The sequence below is a fragment of the Labrus mixtus genome, chromosome 21 (assembly GCF_963584025.1).
Source record: "Labrus mixtus chromosome 21, fLabMix1.1, whole genome shotgun sequence".
In the NCBI taxonomy this organism is placed as follows: Eukaryota; Metazoa; Chordata; class Actinopteri; order Labriformes; family Labridae; genus Labrus; species Labrus mixtus.
In genome coordinates this window covers 17,143,156-17,164,763 of record NC_083632.1, presented here as the reverse complement: position 1 = coordinate 17,164,763, position 21,608 = coordinate 17,143,156, and the positions used below count along the sequence as shown (strand labels likewise).

At 41.9% G+C, this 21,608-nt stretch overlaps 1 protein-coding gene across 2 annotated transcripts in view; it reads left to right on the top strand.

Moving 5' to 3' along the window:
• Positions 1-21,608, top strand: part of abcc3 (ATP-binding cassette, sub-family C (CFTR/MRP), member 3) — a 62,094-nt gene that overhangs the window by 11,514 nt on the left and 28,972 nt on the right. For both annotated transcript variants that reach the window (XM_061028959.1, XM_061028960.1), the window contains exons 2-8: positions 6,727-6,903; positions 8,580-8,705; positions 11,240-11,377; positions 14,733-14,858; positions 15,145-15,206; positions 17,694-17,825; positions 20,778-21,020. In XM_061028959.1, the coding sequence (XP_060884942.1) occupies positions 6,727-6,903; positions 8,580-8,705; positions 11,240-11,377; positions 14,733-14,858; positions 15,145-15,206; positions 17,694-17,825; positions 20,778-21,020 (1,004 nt within the window). The remainder of the gene's footprint in view (positions 1-6,726; positions 6,904-8,579; positions 8,706-11,239; positions 11,378-14,732; positions 14,859-15,144; positions 15,207-17,693; positions 17,826-20,777; positions 21,021-21,608) is intronic.

Genomic DNA, 21,608 nt, shown 5'->3' with positions numbered 1-21,608 from the left:
GCAAACAGGAAGTAATTCCAAACAAATGCAGTGAGTCTCTATAGGCTTAGATATGGGCATTTAACCATTGAACTTTACAATCATAATTTAAATATTTGGAACTTTAAACGCACAGTATGTAAAATCAAAACAATAACAAAAGATGATGTTGAGGCTAGCGGGGAATCATGGGAGTTCTCTGCTACTACAGCTGGCTTCAGCTTGGACTGCATGGAATCAGCTCCAGTCCCCCGCCACCCAGCGGTAAAGGCAGTTGATGGATGGATGGATTTTGTTTGACAGGATCATGCATTCTCATCAATGCAAACATTGAGCTCTGGACAATTGGGACATGCAATTACACCATTCTGCTGTTCAGATAACATCAATCTTAAAGGTCACATATTATCCTCCTTTTCAACAAGTTTAAATAAGTCTCAGAGCTCCCCAATACATGTCTGTGAAGTTTCTTGTTCTAAATCCACTCTGATCCTGTATTTGATCATGTCTATAAACCCCTCTATTTCAGCCCTGCTCAGAACAGGCTGTTTCTGTGACTGTAGCTTTAAATGCAAATGAGCTGTGTCTGACCACACCATCTGCAATGGCGAAATATTGGTATCCTAGTGTTGCATTACGGTTTTCAGGGAGCACAAGAGACACTGTGTGTTGAAAACACTTTTGGAGCTTCAAATGTGGGCGACTGTGGCCCCTCTCAACCGGAAGGTCGAGGATTTGATCCCCAGCTGGGCAACATGTCCGATGTGTCCTTGGGCAAGACACTTAACCCAGAATTGCTCCTGCTGCTTCCGTGGCGTGTATGAATGGATAGTTACTTCAATAAATCATAATATTGAATGTTTACACACAACGTGCAGGCCTTGTATTTACCGACCTTCAAAGGGCTGCTATCTGCCGTCACGATTTGAAACTCAAAGAAAGAGCTAATATGAAAAGTTCAAGTTTCAATCCGACATCAAGTGCTGGAGACCTCTGATAATGGTGCATAATACATGTTAGACATGGGACTTGACTCCAAATTGGACTCTGTTCACGCATCAAGCAGTGATTACTTTCACGAATAGATGTACATTCAACAGAGCGGTGTGACTCACAAGTGAGAAAAATGTCCAACCAGTATTATTCCATCTTAGAGTTCATTTACTCCAGCCTGCCTGTTCTCCTGTTGTTTGGCTTCCCCCCCGGCCGAGTGAATTAATCCTCCTGTCCAAGTCTATGCTGGCTGGCGGGCTGTTATCGCAAAACGCCTCACCCTTTTCACCTCACCTTTTGTTGAAGTTTCAGGTTTCCAGTGTGGTGATAAAAGCCTGTGAAAGGGAATAAAGGCCAGACACTCTGCCTTTAAGTACTAAGTGCAGCGTGTTAGTGCAGCTTTTTCATGTCATTTATAAGAAAAAGACAGCTCTGTTGGGAAACCGATTAGTCTCGCTACCTTTATACATATTCCTTTTTGATTCTCAAGGCTTTTGCAATCTCTCGTGTGAAGTTACGAAATATACATTTCAGATTGTATCTGTAATCCTTTTAAGATCGCAGCTTTAGAAAACAGCCTTCAGTTTCTTCTTTCAGACATGGAAACTTACTTTACCTTACAGTGCAACACACAGGTCCATATATCTGCACACATCTGTCTTTTATGCTCACATGAACGTCTTTTTTGTAGAATCACCAACGAATCAATGGAAGTATATGAAACCACATCTTATGTACATTTAGCGCCTTTGTTACCAAGATAAGAATGAGACTTGTTTGAGCTTCGGTTGGTCATTAAACATGATATTTGCACACTGCCTCTTTTTCCAACATGTGGAGTAAAGTTAACAGAAAGATTTTGTAGTTTGTCAGTCCTCTGGTCCAGGCTGACTCAGATAGGGAGTTTGAGTTCATGGTGCAAATAAGGTGTATCTATTTGGATTAAGGTCGTCAAGATTGTCAAAGCTTCTGTACCTTTCAATATCACTGCTTTAAAAATGATACAGTCTCCTTTATTTTAATGATCGACAGTATAAAGACGTTCTGAATCTTTCAACAAGCTACAGATCTTCCGTATATTTTAAATAGAGCCAGACCGATTTATCGGCCAGCCGATAATATCCCACGATATTAGCATGTCCATTGACTGTCGGTGTTGGCTAATTCTATCGCAGATATGCGCCAATATATCAATCAGCATTTAATTTGAGTTTAATTGTATCACGCTTTCTCTTCTGGACGTCACCAGGTGCCTTAATTTTTAACCCACTTTTCCTGCGTGTGAGAGATAGAGCGAGCAAGGGCTGCCCATTCAAGTTCACAGGTCAGTTCAACTGGATTACTGATAATTGTGATGCAATTATGTTAAGATGGTTCTATCTATCTATCCAATGGTTCTATTCCAATTTGTTCAATTAAGACAGTGTGCAGAAGTTTGCTTGCAAAGTTGGTACTGGTAATTAAAAACAAGAAATTACCCAATATTCGGGGGGCACCCGTTCACCTGGTACTTGATGTCTTATAATAGTGAGATAGCAGTAAACTACTGGAGAGGTAAATTATGACTCATGCTAGTTGAACGTTAACCATTTACACCGTTGTTCATGGTCAGCTTTCTAAAGCCCACCTAAATGTTTTGATCAATCCAATATTTTCTCAAGATTGTTTAATTTTTTAAGACATCAGAAAGGTGTGATGGTTGCCCTTCACAGTAGTGAGCCTGATGGGATGTATTGTAATCTAGACCAAGAGTTCAAAAAAGCAAACAAATTGAATTTACCTCCAAGTGAAACCAAGAACGGCAGACTGGAGTGATTGAAAGTGTGACTTCTGCTTCTAAAATAATGACCAAAAAAAGTTGGATTTTCTGTTGTGTTTTTTGCAGATATGAAAAATCCACTTTTGATCAACCTTCAGTGTCTATTTTATTTTCTGTTGAGTTATTATATGAGCTTTAGTTCATCCATTTTGTGGTAAAGATTATGGGGTTTACAGGTTTAGATTAAAGGAAAATCATGTCTTGTGGTTAGTTCATTCTTTGCTGTAAAGGAAGAGTTATGAAACCGCCACTTCAACACGCTGCCCGAATGTTTAGGATTCATGAACCAAAAAGTTAAGAGCGTATGAAGAAGAGGAGACATTTTCTAGCTTACCTCTACACTACTCACTGTAAACCCACTAGTAGGAGCAATTACCCTTCACCTTTTAACCACCACACCACTTTCACACCCACTCACAGTGGCCGTACACACATGCTTCAGCAGGAGGGTGTGGTTATGAATGGTGAGTGGTCGGAGCCTGGCAGCTGTGTTTATCTTGGTTCTTTCTGTGGGTGGGCCTTCGACTGTGTTAGTCCAGGAGAGCACGATAACTGCCGAGTCAAGGCTGCATCACATCGTGACCGGTGTTTACTTTGCCTTTCTTCTCCGGATGTCCTCTGGATTGTCCAGTTATTGTTCTCCAGCAGTTAAATAAATAATCATACAGTTTCATACAATGTCATGGAGAAGTTTAACATTGATATGTTAACATGTGGAGCTACTTTTTTTTCTACTTGCTTGGAGCCCGAATTAGTGCTTTCTCTCCTGTGTTTTATGAGCAGATAATACCTGCTGATGGTAGGCAGGGAGATAAGTGTCATAGCAATATGTGCTGTGAATGTGTAGTTTAAGTGCCACAGACTGCTCAAACAAACAAATGAGTTGTGGGTAGGATTTGGCTTTTTGTACAGTGCTGTGCTTTCCACCAATGGTTCTTTCTTTCTGACCAAATCAAAGGTCTTTTATAAATTTCACATATTATTCAAAATACACTTTACTATGTTTTTTTTTGCCACTAATATGTGTCCCTAGTGTGTCGACAAACAAAATGTGTGCTCAATCAGGCCGTTTGGAGATTTTCCCCCAGGTAGGTGACACTCCCACAGCTAGGTGTTTGTTCTGCCTTCTGAACGTAAACAATTGAGCATGGTGCAAGAAAGCCCAAGCATCATCCCCTTCCACAGAAACAGACTGTTCTGAACAGGGCTGAAAAAGAGGGGTTTATAGACATTTTATTTTATTTGAAAGATTTATTTTTGGGCTTTTGTGCCTTTATTGGAGAGATAGGACAGTGGATAGAGATGGAAACCGATTGACATGCGGGAAAGGAGCCACAGGTTGGATTCAAACCTGGGCCGCCCGCTTCGATGACCATAGCCTCCATTTATTCGATGCACAGGTCAACAGCGCCCCATCGAAGTGGATTTTTCACAACAAAATTCACAGACACGTTTTGGGGACCTCTGCGACTTACTTAAACTGACCTTTAAGGCAATCTTTGGTAGGGTTAGGGGTCAGGGTCCCCATGCAAGCCGCCCTAACTTGTGGCTTACAGTTGTCTACATGACCAACTCTGTGATTGTAACCTCTAATCAAACAGAAGCTCACCTCTGCCTGTTACTCAAACACTACATATCACTGCTCTGAATCGTTCTGTATTTTAATGAATCCTCCCTGAATCGGATCAGAGCTCTGGAGAATTGGAGTTTTCTGAAAAGGAGAATTTCACACCTCTAGTCGATAGGTTTTCGATACAGACTATGGCTGCTCGACGCTTACTAAAATGTGAATCACAATTCTCCCACATGGTTCTTATGTTTTTTAAGTGAAAAGTGCAGCTCCAACTATTCCACGTTAAGTGTGTGTGCCTCCGTCCTGCTTGTCTACGATGGCTGACAGCGGAGCGCCATAAATGAGGAAGAGAAATGAGAGCGGCGCAAAGAGGGTAATTACTTAGTGTTTCCCATAGAGTGATGGGGGAGGGGGGTGGTCCTGGCTCCTGCCCAACATCTTGGTCCAGGCAAATATTTCTCTGCTTCCATCAAGGCGTGTTCCTTTTTGAGCCTGCTTGTGTCACTTTACTATTTTATATCATGTATCTGTTCTGCCATCAGAATAATGAATGCTCTGTTCTTCGTCCCCCGGCTTACTGATGCTTTTATATTGTACAATTTATTTGTTTTTTTATGTCGCTATGTTTTATGTACAAGCTGCTCCAATCCAATTATCCACACCAATTGAGGAGATCCCAGTAAGCTGAGAATTGAGTTGGATTAAGATTCCTTTTTGTGAACTGAAAGCTGCTTTGATAAAGTCCTACAGTTAGAGTACAGCATGCACGTTTTCATGGCAAATATTAGTAAGAGGAAGTGGGGTCTCAGGAGGCAGGACTTGACACGGAAAGGATGCTGGGGTTTATAATATTTAAAATATTTCCAAGATGGAGGGCTTTAATGAGAGTTTCTGCCTTTATCAAATAGGGCTGTCATCGTCACTGTTCTGTCTCTTTAGACGCACTGTAGAAAAGCCACTGCAGTGTCTCAGTGTTGTCATGGTGATGGTGAAGAATCACACCGATGCACCTTTGAATGTCTCATTTCACTTTAAAAACATTGCAGACAGCTCAGTTGACGAGTCAAAGTGATCGCCACCTCATGACATCAAACGTTTTACTCTCTCCGTCTGTCATCTGTGCATTCATATTTTAATCGCAATGATCGAGTAGAATTTTTTCCCTTCAGGCGTACCGTAGCTCAGCCACCGCACAGACAGTGGGGTCTCTCTGTAGGCACAGTGATGGGAAAGAACAGCACCTCTGCGTCTTTGAATGTCTCATTTCACTTAAAAACCATCCCTGACATGACCAACTGACAAGTCAAGAGTAATGTCCACCCGTTAACACCCGTTTTTTTACATCCTCTTAAGCCGTTTCCATTTACTTTTTATTCTGTAAAAACCCTATTTCTGTAGATAAGTGAACTGTACAGCTAAAAGTCGGAGTTATAGATCTGTTATTTTGTGTTCACTCATGCAGCTCACCCTGAACATTTGGGGTCATTTACGAGAGTTTTGTGCGTGTGTGAAAACACTGTTAAAAAGAAGAGTCAGGGGGGGATGGGCGGCTTTGCCTTGAACTACACAGTCTGTTACTCGGAGCTCAAGTTCACTGTGTAGTATGTTCAGGGACTCAGTAAGCGGATTTGAACTGAGAAATGGCTCGAATATTTTAAGAAACATTTCAGGGTAGTTCTTTGACCTTTACCCTAAAAGAAACGAGATATACTTAGTTAACTAAACCTAACCAGCAAGTTCTGGATAAAAATCCTGTTACGTTCAATTGCCTATTGATGACATTATACTTTTTTTTTTACCTCTTTTGTTGCTATGATTAAAATATCTTCAAGGTAAACACCCTGCAAACACCTGAAAGTTATAAAGCTCTGTATGATGCTTCACTGTGCTCTAATAAATCAAAAATAAATATACATATTTGTAGATACATTTATGTTTCAGGGCTTTGATTTTATAGTCTCAGTCAAAAAGAGTAGTAAATAACATACTATAAATAGTTGCAGGATGCTGCTGATCTGAACTTTTAACCTGCCTCTTTGAGGATTCTTGTTGAGCTGGTAATCGTGGAATTTTGATTAAAATGTTCTTGCTGTATTGCACAAGTTTCTGAAACATCATGTTTTCCTGCCCTCTGAACATAGATACACATTCTCCACAGTTTACATAGTTTAGTCAATGGAAAGCATCTGGTCTGAGGAGGGTGTGATGCTGTGTTTGTGTTTGTGTGGGTGGTGGAAGTGTGCTGATGCATGTTTGTCAGAGTCTCACATGGTTCACAGAGCGCTGTATGGCTGTATTTGATATGAGACTATGCAGGACTGCGAGCTAAAATGCTTTTTCCCCCCTGTGTGTGTCTCTGCAGGTAGCCAATCAGACGCTGAACACAAATCGACCCGACCTTCCAGAGTGTTTCCAGCTGTCTGTCCTGTCATGGCTGCCGTGCATCTACCTGTGGGCCGTCAGTCCGTTGTATCTGTTCTATCTCAAGAGAAACAACAAAGGATACATCATGATGTCCATAATGAACAGATTCAAAACAGTAAGTACGGACGCTCTGGTTTGATATGACATCACAGTGGTCTGGATTGTCAGTGTGGGAAGCGTTCTTCTTTCATCAGTCGCCTTTTTTACACATTCTTTTCAAACAGGACTGTTACACCACTGCTCTACCTCATGGTCTGCGTAAAAGCTATTGAAGCTGAGTCTGGGGAACTGGCAGAGCCATAATGTGAAGTTTGCACATTTTGTTTTAACATTACAGTGTTTCCCACAGAATGACGAGATATCTTAGGGTATATTATAATACTAGGTTTGTAGTGATATCAAATGTGTTTTCCCCTCTAAATTGATTTAATTTAGCAACAAACAATTTTAATCTGCTCAATTTATCCATCCACACAACCACCAGGAGTACGCCTTGCGTTTTGAAAAGTTTCACTCGATTTTCTGTTATTAATAGGAGTTCAAGACAGCACCAGCAGCAAGCAGCTGTACATTTACATTTTTAAAATGTAGCCATGAGAAGCTTCAGTTTTGATATGAGCAAGAGGGATGTACGGACAGTGGACCTTCTCTCTCTCTCTCTTTCTCTGAAGCGAATGTGATACAGCTCTCTTGGTTTAGTTACCCACCCAGGTATCGTCTATATTTGGAAACACTGCATTAATCCTCCTTTTCTCCCTCAGCTCTGTAATGCCGGGAAATATCACTCACTGGATCATAAATATGATGGTGTTGATTTATATTTTTTTGGCTACTTTTCCTGAAGCCGATAACATCCCCGGTTAATATTTCAGACACTGCTTGCTGGCTGGCTAACTGTTGGCTTTCTATTCATATACACGGGATAAAAATTGTCTTTACCTTATCTAACACCTGCGGGCTGCATGTGGTTAGCCCTGTTGCATCACAGCGAGGAGGTCCCTGGTACGAATCCCCGTCTGACAGGAGCCCCTCTTTGTGGAGTTTGCATGTTCTCCCTGTGGTGTCCCTCAGGATATTTCAGCTTCCTCCAACAGTCCAAAGACATGCTCGTTAGGTCAAGTGGTGACTCTTAACTTGCACATTGGGGTGAATGTGAGTGTGGCTGGTTGTCTGTCTCTATATGTCAGACTGTGATTGACTGGCCACCAGTCCAGGGTGTACCCCGCCTCTCGTCCAATGACAGCTGGCATCGGCTCCAGACCCCCTCCCCCCAACCTCAAACTGGAAAAACGGTATAGATAATGGAATGGATGGATCGCACGGCTTCTTCTGTTCCAATGATGCTGGTTTTTACTCATGAGTGCTGGTTAAAATGAACATCATAACACTGACACCAAGACAGAATGTGAACAGTGTAAAGCTTTCCATCTGTCAATTTGCTTTTTTAAAGGTTTGTTTGGGGGCTTTTTATGCCTTTATTTTAAGAGATAGGACTGTGGATTGAGTCAAAAATCAGGGAGAGAGAGACTAGGGAGTATGCAGAAAAGGAGCCACAGGTTGGATTCGAACCCGTGGTGTGCGCACGCTAACCACTAGGCTCACGTCGCCCCTCATCTGTCAATTTTCAGTTCTCTGTTTTTTGGTCTGGACTCTGGACTCTGGACTTGTTAATACACTCCTCCATCCTGTGATGTTTGGATACGTTGTCAGCCCATAAACCGTCACACTAACTTCCACTTTCTGTTCTTTTATTTGTACCCACACTCCCTCTCTCTCTCTGTTTCCTCTCAGGTGTTTGGTTTGCTGTTATGGATCGTGTGTTGGACAGATCTCTTCTACACATTCCACGAGCTGCGGCAGGAAAACAGCCAGCCGCCCATTTTCTTCATCACCCCGCTGGTGCTCGGCATGACCATGGTAAGAGGATTTCCAGTTACACAGAAATTCATATCCTGTGAAGAAAAAAATCTCCTGAAGATATTTGTATGGCTTTTTATAGGAGAGTGTGTTTTTCTTCTATCAGTCCTCACCTTGTATTGGGTAAACATTTCCACACCTTTTATGATCACTTTTTGAAGAGTCAGGGCTCGGAGACAAATATAGATTTTACAGTGGAATTGTACAAACATTATTTTACATATCCAAATTCGAGCAGATGAATAACTCACGCTGCAGAGATGTTATCTGAGGACACAGTGTGATGAGAGATAGCCTCACTGAGTCTGCCGCTTTCATCACTGTCCAGAATATCTGAATAAAGAAATATAGAGGACAAAAAAACAAATCATGAGAAGACTACTGCGTAAACATTTAATTTGAAGTGGGAGATAACATTCATGGGTTGACATTTTGACACATTTTATGTCGTTCATATTTGCGTAGTCATTATTTATTATTACATTTCAACTGGATAGCTGGAACAGACACCAGTTTATAGCCAGTACAACTTGTTTAGTGAGTAAGAGCAGAGGCCTGACTGCAGCCTGTGTAAATACAGATATTTGACCTCCTTCCTGTTACGATGGAAAGACACATTCCTGCTCCTCTTGATTTTCAGTAAGGCCTGAACCACCCTGCATTTGATACAAACGGCACATGATGACTGTGTGTTTTTTTTTTTAAAACCCTTGATCTGCTTGTTCTTGAAAAAAAAGGTGGTCTGACACAAGTTCCAGTAAAACCGGTTTGGTTCATGTACAGTCACTCAGAGCACAGGGTGTACTTTCACTCAGAGAAAATGAATTGGTCTGTGGAGTTTCTTGTTTGCAAAGAAAGGCGAGAGATAAACTCCTTCCCTACCGTTTCAATTGAAACACATCTTGAGTGAACCTTGGGATGCAACTGACATGAAAAGGTCACACGTTTTGGAAGAATTTTATTTAAATTTTTGAAATTTAACCTGGAAAGAAACTTGTTAAGATTAAAAATCTATTTTTTAAGAGAGTCCTGGCCGAGACAGGCAGCAGCACATTTCACAAAGTTTCACACAAACAACGAGCAGCCAAACATACAAATACAAACAATATATTATTGCAAATTAAAGACACAAATAACAAATGTTTTGTGAAGTTCATCCACAAACACATCCGGGAGAACATCTACAGCCAGATGTGTCCGCCTCAAAGTCCTTTAAGGGTGCGGTCACACTGGCTATCCGTACCGTGCCCAAGCACGCTTAAACCCTAAAGTCCAGTTAGTTTGGTCAGTGTGACCGCTCCGTGTCGTGCTCAAGCACGGTACACTTCCTTGGCTCTGGCACACTTCAGAGAGGTATGCTCCGTCACAGTACACTTCATGCACGAGCACAAGCACGCGGATAAACAACGCTGACAGCCTTCATTATGGAGAAATCTAGAGTCTCATGGCTGTATCTGACTAAAATGACTCAATATAAGCCACAAAGTAGCTGTAATGTTCTCTGTGTTGTCCTCCGATGTGCGGCCACGGACTCGACTGCACGTCCCTTTTTCTCTCTCTCTCTCTGTCTCTCTCTGTCTCTCTCTCTCTGTCTCTCTCTCTCTCGCGTAATTATGAAGCGTGCTCAGTTTACAAGACAGGCGGACTCGAGAAAAAATATTGTTTAAAAAAAAAATAATAATAACAATCGAGTTTAGAGAGGGGAACAGGGTTGTAAGTATTGTGAAAACAATGTTCCTAGAATGTCACATGTTTTTTGAAAGTCATTTTGCCACATTAGTGGGGTCACTTTAGGATGCTCATTTGCTTGGTCCACATTTGAATAACTTAACAAATGTTAAGAAAGTCCAGAGTCTACATTTTTCCAGTCAAAGACCTCAACACCAGTCAGATTATTGATATGAGAATGACTTCAGTATGAGACAAATATCTGCAGCACTAAGGACCGAAGCACCATTAACCTCAGTTGAACTCTTTTTTTTTTTTTTTTTTTTTTTTGTCTGCTAACAAACCAAATTCAAACTTCGGTACTTAATCCAACCCACATTTTGCAAACAAACAAATTCAGCAAACAATGTGAAACGCCACTGCCTGTTGTCAGTCTCCATTGGTTTCTCCTGCTTAAAGAACATGAGGTTAAGCATCAAACTAGTATTTCTATCATATGTAAATTTAATGCCACATTACGGTCGCTGCAATTTATCATCGTCTTTTTTGTCAGAGTACTTCCACACTTCCCTTTCCCTGTTCACGGCATGACATGGTGCATGCAACGCTAACTGAGCTAAAACAGCACGTGTGCAGGTGTGTAAGGAGTGAAACATCACTTTAATGATGACATCATTGAGTACTTGAAGCCATCACTAATAATAAGGAGAGTGTGTCTGTTGTTCTCTTGAGGTGTGTGTGGGGGATTAAAAAAATACCCAGAACAGCAGCCCGACATTCAGTATGACAGATTTACCCAGGCTCACCTTACATGCCCTCAGTAATCTAACTCAGTTCTCTCCCCCCCCTACTCCCTTCTCTCTCAGCTGTTGGCCACGTTTCTGATCCAGTTTGAGAGGTTACGCGGGGTTCAGTCCTCAGGGGTCCTCTTCTTCTTCTGGTTCCTGTCTGTGCTGTGTGCCATCGTGCCTTTCCGCTCCAAGATCCTACAGGCCTCCAGTCAGGTGAGAACACGCCGCAGTCCTCAGATGCCTCTCTCATCACATGTCCGTCTTCATCTTTTCCGCCTGGCGCTCTTTCCTCCTCCCACTTCAGCATCTCCCTCACGTTCTTATCCTCAACTGTCTCCTTACCGACTTGTACTCCAAGTCATCTTTGTTCTTATATTCTGCCTCGTATCGTCCTCATTGTTCTCCCCCCCCCTCCCCCGCCCCTGCTGTTGTCTCAAGAGTTGGTCGGGAGCTTACACTGAGTGGATGTTTTGAAGGGTTCACACCAGGCCACCACTAAGCAGAGAGGGAATAGTAGGCCTGTTGTTCCTTACATACTTATCTCACCTCCAGTGCTGCACAGCTCTCCAACAGCAAACAAACCCTGCAGGCAAAAATATAAGAGAGGGAATGTTGTTAAGAAAACATACACACATTCAGACAAGACAGCATGAAAAAAAGCTAGTAAGAAACATGAATTATCTATCAGATGCAGCTTCATTACTCAGCTTGATCATTAAATATCCATGACGATCAAAACAGTACAGTTGTTGATTAATACCACAAATTCATGTGACAACTTTCTCACACAAAATCTCACACGTGGCTGTTTTCAGGCTAAAAATGATTATTTTACAGTTAAATTAATCAATTTGTTTCCTTAGGAATGTTATTCAATTTACAACTTTGATGTTAATGGGTGCACAAAACTCCAGAAAATGTTCCTGAATTTTTCAGGGTGAGCACCTTGTGTGAAAAATATCCCCATCATTTCCGTCCCTTCATAAAATGTGAAGTCGAGCGAGCTGATGTTTGAGGGAACATTCAGGAAAATTCAGAGCAACGAACCGCACGTGGATGTTCACGTTATATTGTGTACCGTAAATTCTGGAATATAAGATCTGATTTTGGAGGTCTCCCAGAGAGAAAAAGAGGTTTAAGCTGTCAACCTGTGAGGATTTCCACTGTGCTCAGCAAAGTCTACAAAATGACATTTCCGTGCAGCAGTCGTGTCGCTCTTTTAGTACCATCTGTTTTCACTTTCTGGATTTGCTCTCCTACTAGCTACAGTACGGTAGTTGAGCTCTCATGCTACGGTGAAGGTTGTGTTGTACTGACAGCCTGTGAGTCACACTGCTCACCTTCGCTGGTCACTCGTTGCCTTTAATTGAGGAGTCTTTTGGAGGCTACATCATCTACAACCATCATCTACAATTCACTTAGCAGACGCTTTTATCCAAAGCGACGTACATCAGAGAGTAAGTACAACACTAATTCATTCACACACCCCCTCCGAAGCAGCGGGAGCAATGCAGGGTTAAGTGTCTTGCCCAAGGACACATCGGACATGTTGCTCAGCTGGGGATCGAGGCGACGACTCTACCAACTGAGCCACAGCTGCCCACAGGCTGTAGTCCTTCAAGCAGGCAGCCCAGGATCGAATCCGACCTGTGGCTGCTTTCCTGCATGTCATTCCCCACTCTCTCTCTCTCCCTGGTTTCTGACTCTATCCACTGTCCTATCTCTACAATAAAGGCACAAAAAGCCCACACATTAGTGCTGGAATATCGCTTGCACTTAACGCTTTGTGAATTAGACCTGGAGACAGGGCAGATAGTGGGAGCAAATGATGTACAATGTTTGTTGCTATTAGAAACCTGAATCTGGAATCCACTACCCCAGACAGATGGGCAAGAAATGCAAGTCACCATGATTCAATATGTATGATGTTTGCTTTTATTGAATCCACGCGTGGGCAGAGCATCTTTCATGTTTGGTTAATGGTAGACGACATGTCACATATACTGTAGGACCTGCAGGTGCATACCAGGTAGCAGAAGGTGTGTCTAACTGTTGTCAGGGATCAGTTGTGGTTGTTACAAACTCATGCTGCACATGTGAGGCATTTCTGTACCCCCCCCCCCCCCCCCAAAAAAAAAAGCTTTAATCCATCTTTGTTTCCAAAAATGCCCCAAATATTTTGTTTTTTGTACCTTGTTTTGATTAAAAAGTAATACCAGCGGGCAGACACACGTGTGCGCCGAGCCTCGGGCGGTCAGTGGGTCAGAGAATGAGAAAGGCAGGTGGCGATCTAGTCAGCCATGTGTTCGGGTCAGCTCAGGCTACAGTAGACTTGAGCTGCTCTAATCACGTTGATCCAGATAGTTGGTCCAAATATGATTCAGAAAACAGAAAAGTGATTGCAGAGGGCAAGGTGTTACCACTCCATGGCTTTGTAGAGCTGATCCAGGAGTTTGTGTGTGGTGGAGGAGAGAACTCAGATCAATGGATGGCTGTTTGTTATCTTAATAACCACAATATAATAATAAAGTCTGATAAACATGTTGACACTGTGACATAATTTCCCTAATAAACTGTAACTGATGGAACAACACACCTCGGCTCTGTGTTACAGTCATGCTATTGCGCACCCCCCCCCCCCCCCCCCCCCCCTTCTAACGTATGCTAAATAGTCCATCATCTGTTTGATTCTGTTCAGACAGCAGCGGGTAATATAACACCGAAGAGCAAACAGTATAAGGTCAACATTGGAAAAGTAGTAATGATACATTTCATTCATAAAGCAGCACTTGACAAACATAAAGCACAAAGGGGTTACTCAAAGAAAAAAACAATGACAGAACATTAACATAAACTCCCATTATAACTCAAAGTGAAGCTGTACATCTGGACGTAGGTTCATAGCAGGGCCCGACTGTATGGGATTTTTGGGATCAATACCGATATCGATATTAGGAGGAGAACAAAAACTGATACCGATATATCTACCCATAACTTCCTAGATCGATCTATCTGTAGAGATTGTTAGATATACATATTTATCGCGTTGATCCTTCAATAAGTTATTATACACCTTGGAAAAGTTTTATAATGAAGACAAGATCCATGGAGCACTCTGCTGGTGACTGCCAGAGAGTGAACTGCGATTGTGATACAATGATACTCAAATGAAATGCTAGTTGACTGGTGTATAAATCTAGTAATATCCGATACCAATAGTCACTTGATATGCTAATATTGGCTGTTATTATCGACTGGGCTATTAATCGATCGGGCTCTCGTTCATATTACTCTATTGTGAATTTTTAATGATGTAATGAAGGATTTCATTGATAATTTTCAGCCATATACTAGGGCTACACAATTAATCACAATTCAAATGTACTGGTGATGAGAGCAAAAAGCTCAAGTTAGCTATCATCCACCCTCACACTGACTGGTGCCAATTTACTGGAGGAGGGGGAACGACTTTGTCTGGGGAAAAGAAATCAGATACATCATAACTACAGTTTACCTGAACTCACCTCTTTCTGGATTTGTATTTTTGTGTCCTCACTTGACATTTCAGAGCGAAGTGACCGACAAGCTGCGATTCACCACGTTCTACTTCTACTTCGCTCTGGTGGTCTGTGAACTGATCCTCTGCTGCTTCAACGAGAAACCGCCTCTCTTCTCCAATGTTGTCACAGACCCTGTGAGTTATCCATCCAACTTCAGTGTTCACTCAGAACCCATGAAGCATGAGTGTGCGTGTGTGTGTGTGTGTGTGTGTGTGTGTGTGTGTGTGTGTGTATGTTGTATGTGAGAACATCTTGTTTGAGTGCTTGCACGTCTGAGTGTGCTGTGGGGCTTGTTCAAGTTGTCACACTCACAGACAGCACGAGTGTTTGTGGCTGCTCTCAGAAATACGTCCTCCTTATCCCAGTTTAACCTCTCTGGCCTACTTTTTTTTTCATGCACATTTTTCATTTTCTTCTCAGAATCCCTGTCCTGAAGCCACAGCGGGTTTTCTCTCCACCATCACGTTTTGGTGGTTCACGAGGTGGGTTCACACCGGGTCTCTGTAACTGCACCAAAAACCAATGTTGAAAATATTGTGATCTCAGTAAAAGAGTATTAATAACATGTGTTTATCCATCTTCTGTAATATACTCATAGTCACTTCAAAATGTTATTTTTTGTTATTTTTGTCAACACAAAAGTCAAAGCATCCTTACCCTACAGCCAATCATTTACCACCCTGACTCTCTAAAACAAGCTAGCTCAACAATGCTACGAAATTTAGCCAATACACTCTGGTTAGCTACAAACAACGAAGACTAAGTTATTCTTGAAATGACCAACCAGATTCTAGTGCTGCAGTAAACCTCTCTACATCTTTAATTAACCTAGCAGAGCTGCACAATTACCTGCCTAACACGCTAGGCTTTATAGGCTAAGAATAATCTTGGCCCCGTTGCAAGCTTGATTACTCCTCGGTAAGACAAAGGGCCTGACCCACAGAAGGATTGTGCTGCTTTTACGGCTGCTTAACTTGTGCGAATGAGAGAAAAAGATAATGTGCAATCCAAAAAGCATGTGCAAAGGCTGAAATGTGTGCAGACTGCACTACCTAGCAGACAGCGTCCTGAGTGCGCCTGTCTCATTTGACAGTTCTATTTATATCACTGGGGGTTACATCTATAGATGGTCTGATCCGATCTTATATCGGTATCAGGTCCGATATTGACGTTATTTACGTATCGGATATCGAACTGTGGGTGCCAATCCATTTCACTGATCAGGAAAGATGGTTGGGCAACTTTAAACATTCTCAACTCGCACAGTCTCGCTTTGAAGACGCTCAGACTGAACTGTTAGAAGTGTCCACAAATCGTCTCCATGACGACCTTCAGACGAAATGGAGCAGCTGCTTCTATATAATTAAAAGTACAACTCTTATACTTCAGTTTAAAATATTTAGTTTGAGAACCTGACGGTTGTTGCTGCTTCCTGTTTGTATGTGAAGCCAGCACAATGCCGGGTTCATTACATATCTGTGCAGCCTTACAGACAATACCAACAACAACAATAAAATTATTCAATATGACAAAAATATCGGATTCAGTGTCGGAATCGGATCGGAACTGAAAAAAAAGTGGATAGTGCATCTCTAGTTAAATCAACCTGGAGCCGTCAGTGACTCGACACTTCATGCACATCTGTGGAGAGCTTTAGAGCCACTGCGCATCAGGACCCGTTTTTGCACTTTTGCTCCCTCCATTCAGAGAGAAAGCTTTATTCTAAACAGTAAAACTAATTTTACATATTTAATGTCTGGAATAAAAAAAACTCCCCTCCTCTCCTAGCTCATCATCTTTATGTGGGCGTGCTGGCGCATGAATATCATTAGCTCGATATGCTTTGGGAATTAGACCGTCAGATGGCGCAGATAGCGGGAGCAAACGAGGCGCAATCTTTGGCTTTATTAGCAGCCACAATCAATTCTTAGTGAAGCAGGCCAATAGCGTCTGCAGTGTTAGCTAGCTCGTCTTGGCTTGTGCAGCAACAGAGAAAGTCTCTATTTTACTGCTCTTACTAAAGTAGTGTACCATCTTTAGGAAACACATTTATAATTAGATTATTTCAAATAACAAAACAGCTACTGAAATTTCCGCTCTTACTTTACCTGAATCATCAACTTAAAAGCCAAACTCACAAACAGTCTTAACTAACTGGCTGGCTAGGAGCTTGCCTGCAGGCTCAATAAAAGGAAATATTGTTTTTTTTTCTGTCTGTGTATTATTATTATTGCCTGTAGTTGTTTGATTAATAATACATTTTTCCCATCGTGGCAGCTAACTTCTCCAAGCAGCTTAATTCAGTAGCAGTTGCACAGCTTCCTAGGAGGCTGCTAGAAAGTGATTGGCTCTAAGGTGAATTGGGTGATGACCTTTGGCAAAACCAGGGGCAATGTTTTATGACACATCGCCTTTTCTGTGTACTCTAAATTGGACACTTTGATGCTGCCTGCAGTGTTCTATGTAGTTTTAACAGAATTACTGGGGAGCTATCATGTACATTTTGTGAGGCCATGTTTCAGATGGCTGTTAGCTCAAACCAGCACTTCTCTTATTATCTGCACTTGTTTTGATTCATCAAAAAAAGAGGACGCTGTTTCTTATGGAACTAAAGCATCATCTTTCTGTTTTCTTCTGTAAGCCAATCTCCCCCTTGAGCCGGAAAACACATTTAGCCAATTTCCGGGGAAGTAAAATCTGCTTACACTTAATGATGATTAGCAACATCCAGCCAGCTCAGTTGAGTGTCTTTTAGGGAGCATCATACGAGTTGTTTTCGAGATGAAGGGTTTTAGTTTTTTAATCACGTTTATGTCAGAGAATGAAACACAGAATAAAGAGAGAAAAGCAAAGGAATGATTCAAAAGAAGGCTAACAAACCTTAAGATGATATGTCTTTTTTTTTATACATCAGAGTTCGTTCCTCTTTTGCAGTATTTATTTCAAACTACTCTTTTTCTCCTCCTCAGTATGGCCATTAAAGGCTACAAAATGCCCCTGGAGGCCAAAGACCTGTGGTCTCTGAACGAGCGGGACAGCTCCAAGATGATGGTGCCCAAACTCCTCAAAGAGTGGGAGAAGGAGCAGTCCAAAGCCAAGAGGTATGTTTGTAAAAGAAGAGGAGAAACATGAATGGGACCTAAAGGTCACGTATTGTGGAAAAATACACATTACCATGTATTTATAACAACAAACCCCCAAATTATGAGAAAAGACCATCCTCTCCGTCTTCTGCCTGCTCCACTTTTCAGAAAATGTTTGCTCTAACAGGCTGTTTGGAGAGTTTCCCTTTGTGACATCACATGGCTGCTTTTAGGTGATACATTTATCACCTTATTTAATTAGAAGGTTTCTGTTCCACCCCTGCAAAAAACCATGAATTTCCCTTTTTTATATAGTATATACTGTATATATTTACAATTATTATGGTCATGTACTATGAGAGTGCACACTAGAGGTTATTCAATTCTTATTTGTGAAAACACTTAGGAGACATGGTTTAATTGAGTTAGTGGAACGGGTAAGGCTCAAGTAAAGTTAAAGTAAAAGTTGGCATTAAGTAATTAAATTGTCAGTAACTGAGCTTTTACAGAACCTTTTTTTTTTTATGGAATACCCCCGAGTTAATGGGAGAAAATCCAGTTAAGAAGGGAAAGGAGAAGTTTCTGTATACCGGAGTCCTTCAAGATGGACAAGCTCAATAATCACATTACCCATTACCATATATTTAAATCATGGCCGCCTTAATGTAAGTGTGTCATCCTAAATCTGATTTTCCAGCAGGACGTTGGCGGTGTTACCGCCGTGTGTACAGTTCAAATGACACGTGGTTAGTTACAAGAGGAAGTGGAATCTACAAGCGTTACTCAAGTGCATGTGAACTTGACTGTATAAAACTAAAACTATGTGTTTTGAAACAAATGTCTGTTGCCTTTGGATTACAAAATTCAAGTGCGGCTCTTGTCGAAGTCAGCAGCTTCACCTTCCATGACCTCGTCAGAACAGAGAGGGGAGAGGATATTGTTTTAGAGGGCAGTGCTCTCTCTCTATATGAGTGTGTGTTAGATGTATGTTCAGTGCTTCTTGCACAAGGGGAACCATAATAAGAATGCTTTTTGTAGTTCTAGCAACAGGGACCCTTATTGTCTGTACTTAACTTGCACCACTGCGGTTAAATGTACACTTAAACAAACTGTGATAAACTGATGATAACAAAAAAGAAGGAGAAGTTGCTCTTATGTTTTCTGTATATTTATGGAGTCATTTTGTTTCTTACTTTCAGTTTTAAAGGACGCTATACCCCTCCCTCACCCACTTCTCCATATGCTGCACTTTTCTCATGTTTCAATATTGCATTCCACTGTTGAAGTATGTTCAGCCACATACTAGGGAAAAAAGCTGAAGTGATAAGTGTAGCTGCTGGTCACTGAGAGCAGGAGTTCATTTCCACGTTGTGCCAAAAGAGGAATTTACGGACAAACACAAAACTCAACAAGCCTTGAGAACTCTGACCTCCCTGCCGCTTCCTTCCCCTGTGCTGCAGTTTCCCTGTCTGAGATTCATTGTGCTTCTGAGAGCAACGTGTAAAATGATATAGAAACGCTCGATAAGGCCTTTTCACTTGTGGTATGGAAACCTGTTTGGTGTTAAGCTGAATTCTTTCACAGTTGTTCTGTCAAGCTTTAGACAGCAATTAGTTCACTGCTGGAATCCGACTCCTGAGCTTTAAGCTGGGACTGGAACAGAGATTGTTAAGTTGGATAAACATTCCTTTCCAGGAAACTATTTGCATTATGTCTTGCTGCCTAGGATCACATAATTTGTCGTTCATCATAATGCTTTTTGTGAGCAACAACTTCAAAATTGAGTCTTCTATCAACTGGAAGGTCATGGATTCGATGATATGACTGAATCAAAATCAAATACACAGGACGTGATGTTTAAGAAATCCTTTGTGCCAATAGGTAGGGAGCATTTCACCAAAGATTCACCCTGACATACTTGGGGCCCAGCATGGATCTTTCCGCTTGATCCAAATCCACCGGCTGCTTCTTTCAGCTGCCTCTGAAAGTGATCTGATGGTCTTCCGCAGAGCCTGACCGTGGATTCCAAGCTCCTTCAGCAGTCTGATGGTAGACGACGCAACAAATCCTCTGCATATCCACTTCAACCGGATAGACTATGGTTTTCCAGCCACGCTGCATTGCTTCTGCTGCAAGCTCTGCATAACGCAGCTTCTTACGCTCATGGGCCTCCTCAACAGAGTTCTCCCATGGAACTGTGAGTTCTATAATGTAAGCAGTCTTTTGTGAAGGGGACCAGAACACCAAGTCTGGCCTGAGGTTGGTAGAAGCTATTTCAAGTGGAAAAATTAGTTGACGGCCGATGTCCGCCAGCATCCTCCAGTCACGGGCCCTGCAAAGGTGTCCTTCTTCTGATCTGGTGGAGGTATGTTTGGGTGTTTTCTGTCCTTCTCGGACAAAGGTTGTTGCCCTTAGGGGGGGGGTTGCTTGCTCTCGGAGGCAAGGAGTTGGTAGCACACCGCCTGTTCTCAAGGGCTAATGCCAGGCTTTTTAGTACCTGATTATGCCGCCAGGTGTATCTCCCTTGCGTGAGGTTGGTCTTGCAGCCTACCATGATGTGTTTGAGGGTCGCTGGAGTTGGGCAGAGGGCACAGGTTGGATCCTCGCCGTACCACTGATGGAGGTTCTTTGGTGATGGAAGCACATCATATGTCGCTCTGATGATGAAGCTGATCTTGCTTGCTTCCATTTCCCATAAATCTTTCCAGCTGATCTTCCTCTGCTCAACATCTTCCCACTGCATCCATTGCCCCTGTTTGGCAAGAGAGACCGCCTTTGCACTTCTTGCGGCCTCCTCCTGTCGCCACACCTCCTCGACCACCAATGTCCTGAACTAAAATGTGTTGATGCTTAAAGCCCTTTGTAACAATCAAACCAAGACAGAATTTTACTCATTAAACTCATTAAACTAAACTTACTCATTATCCCCACTTCTCTGTCTCTGACCCAAAAAACCTCCAAATTCTCCAGTGATCCAAATCTGTCCAGCCAGGCTGTGTACTCCAAACCCCCGCCATCAACCACCAACCATGTTGGAGGAGGTGAAACCAGCCCTGAAGAAGTAGAGGTGTTGTTGTCCAATAAGAAAGCTGTTCCCCGCCAGCCGTCCTTCCTGCGTTCCCTCATCAAAGCCTTCGGACCCTACTTTCTGATTGGCTCGGCCTTCAAGTGTCTGCAGGATGTCATCACGTTTGTCAACCCTCAGCTCCTCAGGTAAAGAAAAAGGTTTACATATTACGATAGAGTGCTTTTATTACTACACCATATTTGCACATTTCCAACTATAAACAGGCCGACATTGTCTCAGTGTTCCTGGATACTATTTTCAGAATGCCTTTTTGCATGATGTTGATCAGTGTTTGCATGCTGGATTACCTGATATAGTAGCTACTGTTGTTGTTCAGGAGACAACATCATTATGTAAATACATTTCCATTCAGATGGAAACGGTGGAAATTTGGGGTGAGCTGCTTTTTTTTTGTAATTTCTTTTTTTTCTCCATTTCAGAAATGTCAGACTACAGGGTCTTTCCTGCATATATTTAATGTAATGTCATGCTGTTTCATAAGAAAAAACAATACTTTTAACTGCCTTTCCACTGGGACCATAAAAAAAGTCAATGTCATGAGTGTAATTTTTAGAGCGTGACCGATAAATCGGCCAGCCGACATCAGCATATCATGTGACCATCGCTATCAGCTCATTTTATCTCCAATATGCAGATATAACTCTGTTTATTCAGTGTGTGTGTGTTTTATTTATGTTTTTATAGTTTTTTTTTATTTATAATCGTTAATTTCT